General features: G+C 42.6%; 1 protein-coding gene across 8 annotated transcripts in view; it reads right to left on the bottom strand.

The window, feature by feature from the left end:
- PBRM1 (polybromo 1) overlaps positions 1-19,026 on the bottom strand; it is a 149,182-nt gene that overhangs the window by 115,641 nt on the left and 14,515 nt on the right. For all 8 annotated transcript variants that reach the window (XM_089681922.1, XM_089681917.1, XM_089681918.1 and 5 more), the window contains exons 2-6: positions 13,977-14,132; positions 10,986-11,083; positions 8,632-8,779; positions 4,005-4,139; positions 2,304-2,420 (exon numbers count right to left, since the gene is read on the bottom strand). In XM_089681922.1, the coding sequence (XP_089538048.1) occupies positions 2,304-2,420; positions 4,005-4,139; positions 8,632-8,779; positions 10,986-11,083; positions 13,977-14,117 (639 nt within the window). In that variant the 5' untranslated portion in view covers positions 14,118-14,132. The remainder of the gene's footprint in view (positions 1-2,303; positions 2,421-4,004; positions 4,140-8,631; positions 8,780-10,985; positions 11,084-13,976; positions 14,133-19,026) is intronic.

Here is a 19,026-nt window from a genome sequence, read left to right as displayed (position 1 = left end):
TATGACTTGCGCTACATTTTCATTTTTCATTATTATTTTATATGTTGCCTGCATTTTGGTGTTAGCAGCTCTTTCACCAGACAGAGTGCATTTAGCGCAGGTATACTTTTTTATTATTTATGTAAGAAGATAGCCCAAGACCAATCTCAATTACCAACCAAACATGATCTGCTAGCGTAAAAAAAAAAAAAATCCAGACATGCTTAGCTGCCAAGTAAATAACCATCAGGGTGTCTTTTGCTACACATAGATATTAAAGCGGTATTAAATCCAAATCCAGAAATGTAATATACTGCAACTTTCCAATCCTTAAATGTTGTTGTTGCTTCACAAGTTTTCTTTTTTTAACCTTTTCCTTTATTGTTACCTGGTGACTGGCTCAGTAGTACACCTCCTGTCTTAGGCTTGGTTCACATCTGTGCAGGTGGTGCCGCTGTGGGAACCGCACAAATACCTGCAGCTGCACCACCTACACAGAGGAATGCGGGACCCGCGGACAGGTGCCATTAATTCTAATGGCATGCAGCCCGCACTGGGGACCTTGGTTCCCGTGCGGGCTGCGACTTCTTCCCTGCATGTCCCAGGGCACAGGAGTCCATTCAAATAAACGGGCTCTCAGGTCCGAACAAATCACGGCCCGCACATATGTGAATCTGGCCTTCGGGTGTCTACACTCTGGATGGAGCAGCAAAAAAGATTCCTTTGGACAGCAACATTGTTAATCTGAAGGAAGGGTAGTGTTAGATGTACTATCAGATTTAGATGCAGTAGCCAAACTCCAGATAACACTCTTTAACTACTTGCCTATCGGGCACATTTATCTCCTTCCTGCCAAGGACAATTTTCAGCTTTCAGTGCCGTTGCAATTTGAACGACAATTGCGCGTCATGCATCACTGTACCGAAATGAAATGAGGCATTGTATCACCTCGCTTTTGCCTGTTTTAACCCCTTAAATACCAGACAACAGCACATATTGTGGGCTGTTGCAGAACAGTCCCATTCACTTGGGGGTATAATTCCATGGTGGCCGCAAAGCACAGTAACAGTTTTTTTTCCTTTTGGGATGAAGATTTTACAGCATTAGAAAAAAACTATACATTGGAAGTACACCAGTCAGTGTTAAGTGGTTTGCCGAACACCCTAAAGTGGGTCTAAACTGGAAACAAATTTACCCTATTGTGTTCCCTGCAATAAGGTAAACAAAAGTCCCACTAATTGTAAACCCCCCAAACCTAAACACTATCTGGACACCTCTCCCTGCTCCAGCACTGTCCCAGCTGCACAATAGATCTCTCTTCCTGGTCTCACAGGGGACAGTGAGGGCAGCAGGAGCCATAGGCACCTCCTGCTGCCAGTCAAATGCCTGTGAGGAGGGAGAGAGGGCATAGCTTGCCAGCGCTCTGTGGGTCATTGGATGCATGCAGTCTGGCTTGGTAGTACACCAGCATGGGTGCCCCCTTAGCACACAGCTTGCTGTGGGGACAATCAGGAGGACAGTGGCAGTGCCGGCTGGGGACTGCCAAAGAGGAGGTAAGCAATATCGTTGCACAGAGCAGGTAAGTATAACATCCTTTTTATAGCCTTTACGCCTCCAAGTTGCCACATTTATCTGCATTGTACAGAAAATTGCAGTATTGCAGACTGAAAAGGAAGGGTAACCTTTAATAACATTCAATTACAACATGAAAGGGTTTTTTTTTTACCTTTATCCATTCTATACAGGAAGGTAAAAACCTTCAGTGGGCAGCTCCCCCCTCAGACTCCTCACCCAGCGATGTGCACAAGAGCAGCAGCTCTCCTGGATCTCTCCCTCCTTATGGGCTGAGACACAGCAGCAGGAGCCATTGGGAGCCTCTAGTTCTCAATTTGAACCCATAGAAAATAAATGTGTCTGTATTATCTCTAGAACAGAAGTAGGTGCTATACCATTCCCTTAAATCCTGTGGTGTTTATAACAGATCTGTTTTTAGCTGCAGTTTCACTTTAATACATATCACTTTAGAGCCCATTTACACTGGTGTGTTGTGGTAAAACAAACTTTTTTTTACTGCACCTTGCTGCAACACAAAGCACACTGTACTGCATTGAAAAATTGTTCCACGTCCCATTACAGTACACTGCAGAGCTCTAGCAGCCTATTCAGAATAAATGGACTGCCTAACACTATGCACAATGAATACACAATACCACACATGCATTACTGCATCACAGTAGTATGAAGGGCCCATATTGTTTTAAATCACTCCAGTTTAGTTGAGTAAAACCATGTTACCATCATGTAACAGATTCTTTGCTACTTACCACCTTAGAAGGGACTTTCTGAAAAAGTTCACTGATTATTCTGCCATTGGGATCTGTGGCAGTGGTAAGAGATTCCAAAAGTTGTTCCAGAATTGGCTTCAAATAATTCTGAGAGGGCTAAAAAAAAAAGAATTCACACAAAAGTTTACTCTCTAATCTCAAATAGATGGATGTTTATTAAAACACACAAAGTGCTCTTTTGTCTATTCAAGAATATAAAATGGAAATTTTTGAAAAAAAAATACTTGTCCAGGGACAAAATTGGGGTCCCAATCTACTTGTCCCTCATGACAATCTACTTGTCCAGATAAAAAAAAAAAAAAAAAATACATTTTAACCCAAAACCATATTTAAATTGGAGGTGATTTTAGGAATGTATGGAGCTTTTAAAAACAAAAAGGGGCTTTATGGCAGCTTAAACATTAAATAATTCAACACTGAGCTGTTCATTTCCTCCTCCCCTCCCTGCATGTCTCCAGCACCGCACCCAGGAACTAGCAGGGAAGGGGAGCGGGGGATTTTTTGTTACAGGTTCTCTTTATTGAGAAATCCAGGGTCTAAAAGACACTGGATGTCTCCGATGTACTCACATCGCAACGCATTACATTCTTTCAACAGGAACCCGCAATGACGTCATAACGTCACTTCCGGGTCAGGATAAGAAAGGGAGGGGAGCAAGTGTCTGCTCTCCTCCCTCCCCTCTACCCACTGGCACTCCCTGAAAAGGCCCCAGGCCCGCAGATGGGCAAGCGGAGCCCGTAAGACAGCGCACAGGATGGTGGGGCGGGGGGGGGGGGTTTGGCCAGGCGGCGGAGGAGGCTGGAACTGTAGGGGGTTGTGTGGAAGCAATCAACAGCCGCCCAAATGCTTCCACCTGACAGGTGAGCCCTGCTTCTTGCCCGCAGCAGGGCTAAAGGTTAAAAGAAACTACCTGTCCGGCAACCGGAATTACATGTCCCGGGCGTCAGGTGATACAAACTGAACATCCATGCTCTCAGAGATTCATACAAGTGTTCCTCTTGTCTAACATTTTTTAAAACTTTGTGGTTATAAATTCAGAAGGTTTTTTTACCTTAAATTTTATGCATTAAGGTAAAAAAAAAAAAAAATTCTGCATGCAGCAACCCCCCTCCCCCCCAACAATCCCTCCTATAATTACCTGAGCCAGATTTCAATCCAGCGCTGTGCCCAAAAGCAGAAGCTCTCTCCGCTCTCTCTCTCTCCTCATTGGTTTAGAGGCACCATCGGGACCTACTGGCTGCTGCTGCTGTCAATCAGAGCCAATGAGGAAGGAGTGGGGTATGGGGCCGAGTTGAGCCAAGTATGCTAATGGGCTTACTATGGGGGCACGTGGTGAGGGGAAGAAGCCAGGAGCGCTAGCAGGGGACCCAAGAAAAGGAGAATCGGAGCACTCTGCGCAAAACCATTGCACAGAGAAGGTAAGTATGACATGTTTAATGATGATCTGGTGCCTGCAAAAGCACTGTGTTTGTGTTCTGCGTTTGGGGTGCCAATGACGACTGGTACCCACAGCAGATTGCAAAGGTAGTGTGGGAAATGCATATAGGACATGCCTTTCCTGTACGTATTTTGTTGTGTACCAGCCCTGAAATAAAAATATAAAATGTATAATATGCTACAGAAGTCCACTTTAAATAAAATACAATGACAAATATGCATGCCTAGACTTTTACAATGTACCTCTCCTTCTGCAGTATCTTGAGCATCATCTTCTTCATCATCTTCCTCGCAGTCACCTTTTTGGATGAATTCATTTTTTGTGCGTAAATAAAGATCCCACAGTTTACAAGCAGCTTTATATTCTGGCGTATCAGACTGTTGGGCAGAATGGAAGTAATGAAGTATAAGTATTTTCATTTTTTTTATTTTTATGTAAAGATTTAAAGCTCTTATGAACAGTAAGGTATGGCCTACTTTATAGAAATGATTCAACCACTGACATGTCTAATGTTATTGCATTTTAACACAGGGACCTTAGAGCATAACTGTCAACTGCACAAAACAAAAGAAGACATTCTGTGAACAAACAGGCTTTATCATCATTAATTTGCTTCATTGTCATTCATTTTTTTAAGCACAAGTACATCATAAACATACAATAAACTGCACAAATATATTACTGGCAAATAAGATGGCTCTCTGGTGTTGGCAGTAAATTCTCACAGGCTATAGGGTGACAGTATCAGAACTCCAGTATCACCTGTTTCTGTCCCATCTCTGGTGCTTGGTGGAAAACAGTATGTGCCATTTTCTCCCTTTCCCCTCCCTACTGTATGCCTCTGAATTTTAATTGAAGGAAATGGCACCAGGCACATATCCTTGCTGCAAATGCAAAAAGATCCACTGCCTGTCTTAGACTGTCGCGCTCTATGGACTTCAGGGGGTGTTAATCACTGTTGCTGTGTCCTATGTGGTGCACACAGCTTTAGTGTCATTTGGATGAGAGAAGCTACTGCAGAACCTGGCTCATATGCAGCTAAACAGTGTGTGTTGTTGTATCGTTCCCTCAGTTGTTTCTCAGTGTATAGAATGAACTTGCTGAGTTTCATTATGCATAGGAAGGCCTCAAAATATCCAATTGCCTGCTCACACTTGGAGAGTAGAAATACCGTGGGGGCGACTATGGAGCCCAGCCCAGTGTTCCAGGACCTCCAGAGTCTCCCCCATCCCTCCCCATGCACAGAGTCCATGCAGAGCAGAGTCCTGCAAGCCCCACGAGGACACGCAGGTCCACACCCACCACACCACTGGATGAGTGATCGGAGGGTGATCAGCCACACGCTGGAGCCCGTGAACGTCACCCTCAACTGCGGCAGTGCTCTCCACCAAAGGACTGGAGTCACCGGGGCCACCAAGTCCTGCCACCTGCGTGACAGTGGACAGCCCCACCTCCAGCACAGTGCCGCCCCCACCACCTACCACAACAACCAGGCGGACCCAAGGCTCAGCTATCCCTCCTGGCATGAGATCCTATCCACTGACACCATCTGGAGGAGTCGCTGCTGGACAGATGACAGCTGTCCCTCTGCCCCCTTCATGTGACGCTGTCCCCCACCTATCCTACCGCCCCCCTCCTGTGACACTGCCCCTCACCTATCCCATTGGCACCCTCCTGTGGGACTGTCCCAACCCAGTGAGTGACACTGTCTCCCACATCTGTGACGCTGCCCCCCCCCCCATCCTGACACCCCCCCATTCCACTTCTGCCCTCCTATCCCACTGCCCCCCTTCCTGTAAAGCTGCCCCCCTTCCCTACCCCGCTACCCCCTTCCTGTGGGAGCATTTTTCTGGGGACAGACTGACCTGGGGGTGGGTCTTACTGGGGACAGACTAACCCTGGGGGTGGATCTGCATAAAACATTCAACAGCGTGATTTCAATAGATAATTTACGAGGGCGTATTTAGGGGCGGGGCAACTAATAGCAAGTTACTCTTAAGGCCTGGCTAGTAGCTCAGGACTTGAAATAGAGGATAGTATATACTGTATAATCCACACAGAGCAGCAGTAAGGAGCTTGGAAGGAAAGCTCACACTAGTGTCTGTACAGTCTGATCTGGACTGCAAACCTTTAACATCCGATTTACTGTTTCCATATTCCATTTTGATAGTTATCAGTCTGGCCAAAAGTAGACACCACATTGTGCCAGCTAATATCTTTGCTGGCTTCTGCCTCCTCTCTAAGTCTAGGTACACATCTACATGTTTTCTGCTGCATTTTGCAGAAACGCACAGCAGTACATTTGACATGATTTCCTTTGGGACAGGTTTACATCTCCGCGTTTTCACCCAGTGCCGTTTTTGGAAAGGGTCAGGGACTTTTTTAAATGCAAAAGGTTGCGTTTTTGGTTCTATATATCTCAATGGAGATGCTGCAGAAAAACATGTAGTGTGTTTTTGATGCGTTTGACGCATTTCATTGTGCTCAGCAACGGAAGAAAAAGGAAAAAACATCAAAAACGCGGCAAAAAACGCAGAAACAGATGAAACACAAACTTCATAACTGTGAACCTAGCCTTAGATTAGTTTTACTTTGGTTAGTAGAGCCTGACTTTTCTGACTTAAAGACCAACTGCCATTTTATTTTCCAAAAGTGAGACTAGTTTAATAGATACCCCGTAAAATGCTTCAGTTAACAAAGGTTACAAACAAAACTTTCTAACAAGTTTAGAGAAAAAAAACAAAAAAAGATACATCAGGTTAACTTTGAACACAAGCGGACCTATACTTGAATGTTAACAAAGAATCTGTGATAGATAAAGAGTAATAAAACTGAGGAAAATGCGTTAACCAGCCTCCTTTACGTGCTGGCAACATGCAATAGAAAGCATAGGCCTTCTGACATGATCTGTTCTGATAGAATGAATCAAAGGATCAGTCACTCTGAACTCTGATCCTCCTCCCTTTCAGCACATGATCACACACGAAACTTAAGATATATGGACAGCATTAAAGCGCTTGCAAACTTTTTTTTTTTTTCTTTCTTTTATACAGTGCATCCAGAAAGTATTTTACCACATTTTGTTCTGTTACAACCTTATTCCAAAATGGATTAAATTCATTTTTTTCCTCAACATTCTACAAACAATACCCCAGAATGACAACGTGAAACAAGTTCATTTTGAAATCTTTGCAATTTATTAAAAATAAAAAATGAAAAAAAAAACCACATGTACATAAGTATTCACAGCCTTTGCTCAATACTTTGTTAAAGCACCTTTAGCTCCAATTACAGCCTCAAGTCATTTTGGGGCAAATTCTCCAATTCTAATTTGCAGGACCTCTCAAGCCCCATCAGGTTGGATGGGGAGTGTCAGTGCACAGCCATTCTCAGATCTCTCCAGAGATGTTCAATCGGGTTCAAGTCTGGGCTCTGGCTGGGCCACTCCAGGACATTCACAGAGTTTGAACGTAGCCACTCCTTTGTTATGTGGGCTGTGTGCTTAGGGTTGTTGTCCTGTTGAAAGATGAACCGTCGCCCCAGTCCAAGGTCCAGAGCACTCCGGAACACGTTTTAATCAAGGATGTCTCTGTACATTGCTGCATTCATCTTTCCTTCGATCCTGACTAGTTTCCCAGTTTCTGTCGCTGAAAAACATCGCCACAGCACGATGCTGCCACCACACTTCACAGTAGGGATGGTATTGGCCAGGTGGCGAGTGGTGCCTTGTTTCCTCCAGACATGACGCTTGGCATTCAGGCCAAATAGTTCAATCTTTGTTTCATCAGAACAGAGAGTTTTGTTTCGCATAGTCTGAGAGTCCATCAGGTGCCTTTTGCCAAACTCCAGGCAGCCATTTGCCTTTTACTGAGGAGTGGCTTCCGTCTGGGCACTCTACCATACAGACCTGATTGGTGGAGTGCTGCAGAGATGGTTGTTCTTCCGGAAGGTTCTCCTCTCTCCACAGAGACGCTGGAGCTCTTTCAGAGTGACCATCAGGTGCTTGGTTACCTCCCTGGCTAAGGCCTTTCTCCCTCGATCACTTATTTTGGCCCGGAGGCCCGCTCTAGGAAGATTCCTGGTGGTTCCAAACTTCTTCCATTTACAGATGATGGAGGCCACTGTGCTCATTGGGACCTTCAATGCTGCAGAAATTTTTCTGTACCCTTCCCCAGATCTATGCCTTGATACAATCCTCTCAGAGGTCTACAAACAATTCCTTGGACTTCATGGCTTGGTTTGTGCTCTGACATGCACTGTTAACTGTTGAACCTTATATAGACAGGTTTATGCCTTTCCTAATCACGTCCAATCAACTGAATTTCCCACAGGTGGACTTCAATCAAGTTGTGGAAACATCTCAAGGATGAACAGTGGGAGCAGGATGCACCGGAGCTCAATTTTGACTGTCATGGCAAAGGCTGTGAATACTTCTGTACATGTGTTTTTTTTAGTTTTTATTCTTAATGTATTGCAAAGATTTCAAAACGAACTTCTTTCATGTTGTCATTATGGGGTATTGTTTGTAGAACGCTGAGGAAAAAAATTAATTTAATCCATTTTGGAATAAGGCTGTAACATAGCAAAATGTGGCCAAAGTTCAGCACTGTGAATACTTTCTGGATGCACTGTAATTGACATGTTATACTTACCTGCTCTGTTCAAAGGTTTTGCACAGAGCAGTCAAATGGTCTTCTGGGGTTCTTATCTGGCACTTTTGGCTCCTCCTCTTCGGCAAGTTCCCCAATAGGAAGATTTTGGTCTTGTTCGTTATCCATTCCGGCAAAACTGATAACATAACTCCACTTTAAATTCTACCAAGAGTAAGATTGTGACACCATTTGCATGTAAAATTCAGTTAAAGTTCACCTTGTAATATGATTTGGCATTTTGAAACAGCAGATGAAAATCTGCAGTCAATACGCTAACTTCCTCATATTCCTCCATCTTCAGTTTCTGCTGGATTTTCATCAAGTCAATCGGCTGTGAAACAATTTCGTAGTAATCTGGCTGGTTTCTAAAGGTCAGATAAACAGAAAGCAAATTTTAGGCATAAACTATAAAAAATTATGTTCTAAAGCAGGATACTGTACATTGGTCCTTAACCGCCTCCCGCCCGCCATATAAGGAAATGATGGGCGCAAGGCGGTTCTCTTGTTCTGGGAGGAGGTCGTATGACGTCCTCCTACTCTAATCGTGCGTGCACGACTCCGGGAGTGCACAGCGCGGCAATTGGTGGTGCACTGTGCCCCTTGGACACAGCAGATCACCGATCAACGGAAAGAGCCGAAGACGTCGGCTCGGTCATGTGATCAGCTGTGTCCAATCACAGCTGATCGCATGTAAATAGGGAAATGATGGTTATCGGCATTTCTCTCCTCACAAGCTGTCACACTGACAGCTCGAGAGGAGAGGAGAGCCGGTAATCGGCATTCCTCAGAGGGGACATGTACACTGATCATCAAGGCACTGATGATCAGTGTGCCCTGATGATCAGTGTAGCCCCAGCAGTGCCACCTGTCAGTGTCCATCAATGCCAGCTGTCAGTGCTCATCAATGCCACCTGCCAGTGCCCATCAGTGCCTCATCAATGCCACATATCAGTTCCTACCAGTGCACATCAATGCCATATGTCAGTGCCCATCTGAGCTGACTTTCAGTGTCACCTATCAATACCAGTCAGTGCCACCTATCAGTGCTGCCAATCAGTGCCACCTATCAGTGCCGCCTAAGAATGCTGCTTATCAGTGCCATATATGAGTACTGCCTTTCAGTGCCCATCAGTGATGCCTGTCCAAGCCCATCAGTGCCACCTACCAGTGCCTCCTCATCAGTGCCACCTATCAGTGCCCATCACTGCAGCCTGATTAGCGCACATCAGTGAAGGAGAAAAATCACTTATTTATAAAATTTTATAACAAAAACGAAGAAAAAACTTTTTTTTTTCAAAATTTTCAGTTGTTTTTGGTTTGTTTAGCAAAAAATAAAAAACACAGAGGTGATTAAATACCACCAAAAGAAAGCTCTCTCAAAAAAATTGTGACACTGTCTGTATACACTGTTCCCTCACTGTATACACTGCTCCTCTCCTGCCACCTTCTTGCACGCACTGCCCCCCCCCCTCCTCCCTACAAAGAAGACCTGTCACTTATATGCTATTACAAAGGGGACTATTGGTTCTCTATGCGATAGCAATAAACCATAAGTTAAAAATAAATAAATAAAAAACACACATTAAAAGTAAAATAAGAAAAAAAAATTGAGCCTCCCCACCCCCACATTACGCAGACATTTCAGTTTTCGGCCAAGTGCATCCTAAATTTTCAATTTCAGTATCGTCACCAAAATTTTTATTTCGGTGCACCACAAATTTTTGTACGATTTGTACGATTATTCTCGTCCAAAAATCTACTAGTGTATGGCCAGCATAAGACCGAGAACTGAGTGATCACATGCCCACTAATCACTCAGTTCTTGGTCTGCTTCAAGGGCAGAGCAGCGACCGTCAGTCACTGCTCTCCGCTCTGTTCCTTAAGTGTTCTCTGGATTGTCGAGCTGGAGAGGGGGCGGCGCATCTGGCTTCCTCTCTCAGCCTCACGCTGAGAGCCATAACCAGCTATCAGTCAGGCAGCTGGGTGGATTTTGGCCACATGGTCAGGATCGTTCCAGTGCCTGGAGTGGCTCTGCCACATCAGCAGACAGAGGGCTATAGCTGATTGTTGGTCACAGAAGAGCAAAAGTAAGTACATTCCTATGACCCACAGGAGAAGTACCACCAAAAAAGTTTTACTTCTCTTTTAAAATTGTGTGTGGCTGTAATGGTAAACTACGGTTCACAAAAAATTGTCTACAGGCAAATCTTTATAAGCCTTCACAGCTCATCTATGTAGAGTTAACAGTAAACAATATTTTTGGCACAACCATTTTGTTAATGTGCATTGGTATGTGTGTGTATGTGGGGGTCAGGAGCTTTTAATTTTTTTTCCCATTTTATTAAACTCTTCAACTTTTTCTTTTTTCTTGACTTTATTTTTATCATAAGGGGGCTGATAAGACCCTCATGGCAGATCATACTGCAGAGTACAGGTTCTCTCTAAGAGACATGCATTCCATTGTTGAAGCAGCCAGATTCTAACAGGTCTGAACCTAGAAATAGTCAGAGTTGGCAGTGGAAAAAAAATTAAAACTACCGTGAACAAAATCCCAAAAATAAATGACCTTACCTGCGTTTTGGTGCCCTAATGAAGAGTTCACATAGAATCCGCCCTTGATCATCTTTATAGTCTCTAATTGTGTTGTACAGCTCATGGCAAACTGCAATCTACAAAAAAAAAATGCAGCAGTCAATAACAAGAGACAACTACTAAAGCCCTGCAGGTTAATTTATTTAAAATAAATAAATAAAAAACAAGAAAAGGGCAACATAAAAGATGCCTTCTGCCCACTAACATTTTAGGTGTTACTTTCACTTTCAAACAATAAAGTAAAAAATAGCCACTTTAAAATGAATGTCATGGGGAAAACACACTACAGTGTGTATTTATACAAAAACAAATATAAGGTATATGTCCAGCCAAATTGTTTGAACATTTGTTCTGTGTGAATGAGACAAAAATCAAATGTTCTCAATCAAGGCTATTTGAACTACAAGTTGAATTTTCATTCATAAAAAAAAAGTGGTTGAGAGAAAAATCTGTAATATGACCATTATTGAAGCCAATAAACATGGTAAATAGGTATTTATTTCCTATGGTGAGCAGCTCCATCTACTGGCCATAATGTTGTATTCTTCCATATATATAAAAATAACACACACACCAGATACTTTATTACGTGCACCTGTTCAACTGTAAATCACATGGCAGCAACTCCATGCATTTAGGCACCTAGATGTGGTGAAGACAACTTGTTGAAGTTCAAACAGAGAATCAGAATGGGGAAGAAAGGGGATTTAAGTGACTTTGAACATGGCATGATTGTTGGTGCCAGACAGGTTTACAGAGAATGCGCCAAAAAAAAAAAGAAAATATCCAGTGAGTGGCAGTTGTGTGGTCAAAAATGCCTTGTTGATGTCAGAGAAGAATGGGCAGGCTGGTTCAAGATAGAACGGCAACAGTAACTCAAATAATCACTCGTTACAAGAAAAGTATGCAGAATACCATCTCTGAACGCACAACATGTTAAACCACACCGGGGGCCACGCCTGTCAGCTAAGAACAGGAAACAGAGGCAACAATTTGCACAAGCTCACCAAAATTGGAGAACAGAAGATAGACAAAACATTGCCTGGTCTGATGACTCTCGATTTCAGCTGTGACATTCAGATGGCAGGGCAAGAATTCTGAGTAAATATGAAAGCATGGATCCATCCTGCTTTGTAGCAATGGTTCAGACTGGTGGTGGTGTAATAGTATGGAGGATTTTCTTGGCACACTTTGGGCCCCTTAGTACTGATTGAGCATCGTTTAAACACCACAGCCTACCTGAGTATTGTTGCTGACCATGTCCATCCCTTTATGACCACAGCATACCCATCTTCTGATGGCTACTTCCAGCAGGATAATGCACCATGTCACAAAGCTCCAATCATGTAATGGCCTCCACAGTCACCAGATTTCAATCCAATAGCACCTTTAGTATGTGGTGGAACGAGAGATTTGCATCATGGATGTGCAGCCGACAAATCTGCAGCAACTGTGTGATGCTATCATATCCATATGGACCAAAATATCTGAGGAATGTTTCCAACACCTTTTTGAATCTATGCCACAAAGAATTAAGGCAGACCTGAAGGCAAAAAGGGGTCCACCCCGGTACTAGCAAGACGAAGCTAATAAATAATGGTCGGTGAGGTATTATACTTTTCTTTTTTTTTGTTATTTCATCTTTAGAGAATCTAGTCTGGGAACATTCAATGTAACACCATTTGCAAAGAATAATGTATCAGCTGTTTTCTGAACTAATAGCTATGCAACTTTTTTTTTTTATAAATATACTCCTATTTGTTTAGAATCTTTATTTTATTTATATTTATATATCATACATACACACAATATCTCACAGAAGTGAGTACACCCCTCACATTTTTGTAAATATTTTATTCTATCTTTTCATGTGACAACACTGAAGAAATGACATTTTGCTACAATGTAAAGTACTGAGTGTACAGCTTGTATAACAGTGTAAATTTGCTGTCCTCTCAAAATAACTCAACACACAGCCATTAATGTCTAAACCGCTGGCAACAAAAGTGAGTACATCCCTAAGGCTGGCCATACATTATACAATTTTCTTGAGATTTTTGGTTTAGATTTACCAAAAACCATATAATAGGAGGTCAAAACAAACAACACTTTCAATTGTATTCAATTAGGCAGGTTCTTGCACTACATAGTTGAATGTAAATCTAAAGGAAATTGGCCAGAAATTGGACAGAAAATTGTATAGTGTATGGCCAGCCTAAGTGAACATGTCCAAATTGGGCCCAATTAGCCATTTTCCCTTCCCAGTGTCATGTGTCAGTTGTCCTTTATTTCCAGTGTTGTGTGTTTTTTTTGGTGTGTTTCTTTTTATCCCTGGCGTTTTTAAGGCCTTTATCCACTTGCTAGTATGATCCTTTTTGGTCAGTTCGGTCTTGCTAACAACCTCCGACCAGGAAAATGGGAACCAGTCGACACACCTAGTCACACATTTTTCTTGCTGTGGGACCAGTGTTTAACTATCGTGGGGACCCGTTGATATACACATCACATTTTGTTTAGATCAGCTTAAAGCCAATGTTCTTGTTGGTATTTTTTGGATCTACAATTATATTGTGATTTTTTTTTTTTTTCAACAACCTGATTTGTTCCCTGCAGACATTTTCTGAAGTTTATGCATCTCCTAAGGAAACGAGTGCTGTATCGCGAAAAGCGTCAAGAGTATTGTGCAAGAGCTTACCTACTCATGAATTGCCTGATTGTTTATGATTAAGTTAAAGTTTCATTAGTGTTGAAAACATGAATATCAAGGTTTTTTTTTTATTCTGCATGAACTTTTTAGGATGTATATCTTTAGTAAAATGTAAAAAAAAAAGTCAGTATTTTAATGTATTTCATAAAGTCCTTTGGGAATTTCTTGTGTTTCTATTTAAGTCTGCCAATGATCAATACAATAAAACAGTCACACAAAAAAGTAGTATACAAAGTAGTCTGTAGGTTTTCTGCTCCACTTACTGGATCCACGGTTGCCACATTAGCAAGTCTCCTCCTTTTCCTGCCAGAGTTTGGGGTACTTGTAGCATGCGGTGAGTCATCAAAGTCTCCACCACTGACACTGCTGGAGGGGGAAGTGGCTCTGCGTCTCTTGGAGCTCATGAGCTCTACATTGTCCTACAATAAAATGAAAGAAATTAGGATTTTTGGTTTACCTGTAAAATCCTTTACTTGGAGTACATGACAGGACACAGTGGATCCACCTTCAGGTGAATGGACACTGGCCAAAAAAAAAAAAAAAAACAGGCAAGAATCACATCCAGGCATAACTCCTCCCAGCTCAGCTCTCAATTTTGTAGCAATCAAAGAGGAACACAAACAATAGGAGAGAGATCTATGTCCCGAGAACAATTTATTAAATCATACATTACAGGACACAGAGGACTTAATATTCATAGCTACTTCAGATATCCGAAAGCACTGAACATAAGGGGTGGGCAGCAGCACAGCAACAAAGCAAGTACATAAAAAAAAAAAAAACACACACGGGGAACCCCACTATTAGGCCCCTGAGAGACCTTCTCTGCAGTGGCATGAACTTCTACCTATTAGACCAGTAGCAGCCTAAAACATGGTATACAAATACAGGTTTGTTTTTTTTTTGCTCAGCCAGTAGGATGAACAAAAGACAGATCCCTGCATCAAAACGATGTTGATACCATGATCTCTCCTGCTGCACTATTGTATTGCCAGCTAGGACATCCATGCAAGCAGTCTCAGCAGGCGACCCGTGCTTCTTTGATCCTTGCACCTCCTGTCCTTACCGTCAGGGATGCCTGGGGCTTAGCAGCAAGGGAAGCCCTCTCACCATTTGGCCTCCAATCAGGTACATGATAAGCACCGTTTCCTTAGGATGCTTAGGCTTAATGTGGTTGTACACCTCAGACATGAAATATGTACAAAGCAAATCCTTCTATACTGTGTACCTGTCTCTATCCAAAGCACTCAGTGCGATTCCTCTCTGCCCCCTCCTTCCTCTGATATCAGCAGGAGTCACTTCTGGCAAGTTTTCCTGACACCAAGAGATAAAAAGTTGATGGGAAGGAGAGCTCCAACACACAGCTTGTGATTCACAGCCACAGCTCTGCATTATTCCTGGGTAGCGTGAGGAGGGGGATTTATCTCTTCTCTCCAATCAGAGTTCCGAGCTCCCCTCACTGTGCTCTGCACTGTGAGACTTTAGATCCACACCCCAGCTGCTAGAGCTGAAAAAAATTCTTTGATCTGGCAATTTTTGGAACAACTACAGAAGAAATGGCTGCAAATAAACAAGTATATGTAGGAGTGTCAATAATCGACATCCTACTTCAAAGGAGCTGACCCTTGATGAGGGTATAGGGTATGCAGACCTTTTTCTGGTCCTAGGCTGATGACCGTAGCTTTCCTTTGTGGAGGGGAGAAGTGATCCAGTGCTGTACACAGTCGCATCTTTTCCTCTCTTCCTCTTCACACAGAGAATCAGGGAGTGAGCTAAGTCCTGCTGTGTGTGTCTAAGGGGCGCGGATCCATAGACACACACAGTTCAGGGGCAAACATGTGCCCTATAGCAGCTTGTTATGGGGACACACCAAGAAGAAAAAGGAGCCAAGATTGGTGAATGGGAACCCCAGAAGAGCAGGTTTGGGGCCACTCTGTGCAATACCATTGATCAGAACAGGTGACTATAAACACAATGCTGAGGCAAGATCATGCAGCTCCCAGGGCAAAGATGTAAAACTGCACCCCCCATTATATGCGGGCTTAGGGGATCCTACTTCCAGCATTTCTGTATAAAATACAGAAAGAAGTGCAGGTGGGAGGTTAGTAAACAAGCACTGATATAAGCCAGCAGCTGTGTGTACAGACAATGACAGGAGGGATGAGCTGGAGGGAGAGAGAACTCCGTCCTGAATCCTCCCGGCTCTCCCCTACACTCAAGCATTATACTTCAGCATTTGGCTGTGGAAGCTGTGCTCTCTCCCCCTCCTTCCAGCTCCTCTATTCCTGTGATTACTACTGCTGGCTTCTGAATACAGGAGTTGCAATGGAAGGAAGGGGGGGGGGGAGAAAACAAAGCCTCCTGGCTCTCTACTTCTCTCCTGGCTGCTCCCAGCACTTGGCTGACAGAAGTAATGATGCCGCTGTCACTAATCCTGTCAGTCATATAGTTAGAATGACAGTGCCCCCATCCCTGCAGTATACAACTGTGCCCAGGGCAGCTGCCCCTCCTGCCCACCTTTGTCCCGGTCCTGATATAACATGTTTATTATTTTAATAAAAAGAAATAAAGAAATGTTCACCTTCACAGTGGATCTGCTCACTGTGTTTTGCTATTTTTTTAAATTGTGTATGTGCCTTGAGCTGCAAAATTATTAAAACGTATACAGCGTGTTATTGTACCTTGTGGTAACAGAGGTTACTGTATGCACTGTGGTCTTCACAAGCCCTTGAAGTTAACATTTCCTTCATTCTGGACAACTAAACCAAAAAGTTCCACCTGAGTGCAGTCACTAAACGGTGCTTTTCATCACCTCTACTGTCCAGAACAGCTCTGTGCCACAAGATAACTTTCATTATGGGGCCAACTGAGCCAACTCGCTTGAACCACTAAAGCCGGCCATACATGGATCGAATTCTGAAAGAAATTTCTTTCGAAAATCTTTTCTAAGAATTTTCTTCGAATTTTGCACCATTAGTGGGTCACAGAAATGACCAATTTTCGTGTGACCATCGAATTTGAGTTATCGGGTAAGTTGGATGTTTTTGAAAATCGAACGAATTTCAAATCAATGATGGGAGAATCGTGCAAGAAATATAAAGCTGTGACCTGGAAAGAAAAGAAAATTATTTTCATGAGGAGAAATGGAAGGCTTAGTTGGTTGAATTTCGAAATCAACAGTGGCACCATAGGATTACAAAATGTACGAAATTTCCAATTTTCTAAAGAAACTTTGTTCAGAATTCGACCCATGTGTGGTCTGCATTAGTCCTGCCCAAGGTAGCCACACTCTTCTCCACACCCAATATGAGTGCCTTGTTACATCTGATTATTTGAACACTGTTAGCGGGGATGATCAGATTTCAAACCGGTCACTCCACCTTTTCAGCAAAGATCATTTGAATGAGACCTAAAGCAGCATTAAACCAAAAAATGTACTCTACTACAGCTTACCAATCCTTAGATGTGGTGGTTGCATTAGTTTTCTTTTATTTAGGTTTTTCCCCTCGGTTTTCATCTGGTGATGAGGACAGTACACACCACTCTGGATGAAGGAGCACAGGAGGCACCTTTGGACAGTAGAATTTTCAGTCTGGGAGGAGGGGAGTGTTAAATGTACTAGCAGATTTAACTACACTAACAACTTCAATCCAAACTCCAGCTAATACTTTATAAGCAGTTACAGCAAAAGGTTTTACATTAAATCTGGTCATTGTAAGCACCCGTTAGTGATAAATGATTTGTCTCGTCTCTGTTGCTGATACATTCTGTAGGATAGCTTGATCTTTTGAAGAATAACAGACTTATTGGCAGGATTGCCATATAAAAATTGAAGAAAGAAAGCCCAAAAAAGAAAACTAATGCAGCCATCATGTCTAAGAATTTGGAAACTGCAATAAAATGTTTGCTTTTGGGTTTAATATCATTTTAAGCCTTTACATATGTGACAGGCACCAAGGAGCCTTGATCAGCATTTCCACCAAGAAAGGCAAGTATGTATTCACTTCTACAGTTGCAAGAAAAAGTATGTGAACCCCTTGGGATTACGTGGAGTTTTGCATGAATTGGGCATAAAATGTGCTCTGAACGTCATCTAAGTCACAACAATAGAAGAACACAGTCTGCTGAACATAATACTACACAAACATTAGATGTTGCCATGGTTTAATTGCACATAACATGTAAACATTCACAGTGCAAGGAGGAAAAAGTATGTGAACCTTTGGACTTAATTACTGGTTGACCCTCCTTTGGCAGCAATAACCTCAACCAAACGTTTCCTGTAGTTGCAGATCAGACCTGCACAACGATCTGGAGTAATTTTGGACCACTCCTCTTCACAAAACTGTTTCAGTGTAGCAATATGGGCAGGACAGCTGTCAGCAACACATTCAATATCATCACACTGATTGGAGTCAAGGTTGGCTCACTCCTGGCTCCAATTAGCTCTGGGAGAAGTCATTAAGCTAGGGCCTCACCTACTTTTTCCTCCCTGCACTGTGAATGTTTACATGTTATGTGCAATTAAACCATGGCAACATCTAATGTTTGTGTAGTATTATGTTCAGCAGACTGTGTTCTTCTATTGTTGTGACTTAGATGACGTTCAGAGCACATTTTATGCCCAATTAATGCAAAACGCCACGTAATCCCAAGGGGTTTACATACTTTTTCTTGCAACTGTATTACTCCATCCATATAATTCAGCCACCTTTTAATACAGCATCATGTTAAAAAGACATGTTCCCCATTAAAAACAGTAAATTAAACAATCCCCCAGCCCCCATCCCTAGCTACCTCAATACACTAATCTGGCTTACACAACAAACTTGTATTGACAGAAATACAGAATTGTTGCCAACCTTCATCTGACAAAAGCTAGACCACTAGCTGTTTTGTTGTTTCAGTAGATATTAAAAGTGTAACCAGAAGGCAAGCCTTTGGAGAGGAATTAGAACACCTGTACGTTTTCATTGCTGTATGTGCTGTTAGGGAGATTCACACACTATCTGGCCAATTTACCATTATCATCGAAAGTGAAAGTAAAAGAAAATCCCCAATTTTGGGTTAACATCAGAACAATAGAGGGGAAATCTTCCAATGGGGACACTAGTTCTGGTGACAAACTGGGATTCCCCCAATTTGGAGGGATTTCCTCTCACTTCCTGTTTTGACTACGGGACAGGAAATGAAGGTAAATCTCCCCAATGGGACACAGATGGCAAAATAAAAAAAATTGACAGGGGTTATAATCCTCACTTACGCTATCTAAAATGAGAAGTTTTGACTAAAGTTGTACTTTTATAATAGCAC

Source organism: Staurois parvus, unplaced genomic scaffold, assembly GCF_062004578.1.
Source record: "Staurois parvus isolate SC_StPar_1 unplaced genomic scaffold, SC_StPar_1.0 ptg000282l, whole genome shotgun sequence".
NCBI lineage: Eukaryota > Metazoa > Chordata > Amphibia > Anura > Ranidae > Staurois > Staurois parvus.
Note: the sequence above shows the minus strand (reverse complement) of the source record. Positions and strands in the feature narration are given on the sequence as shown.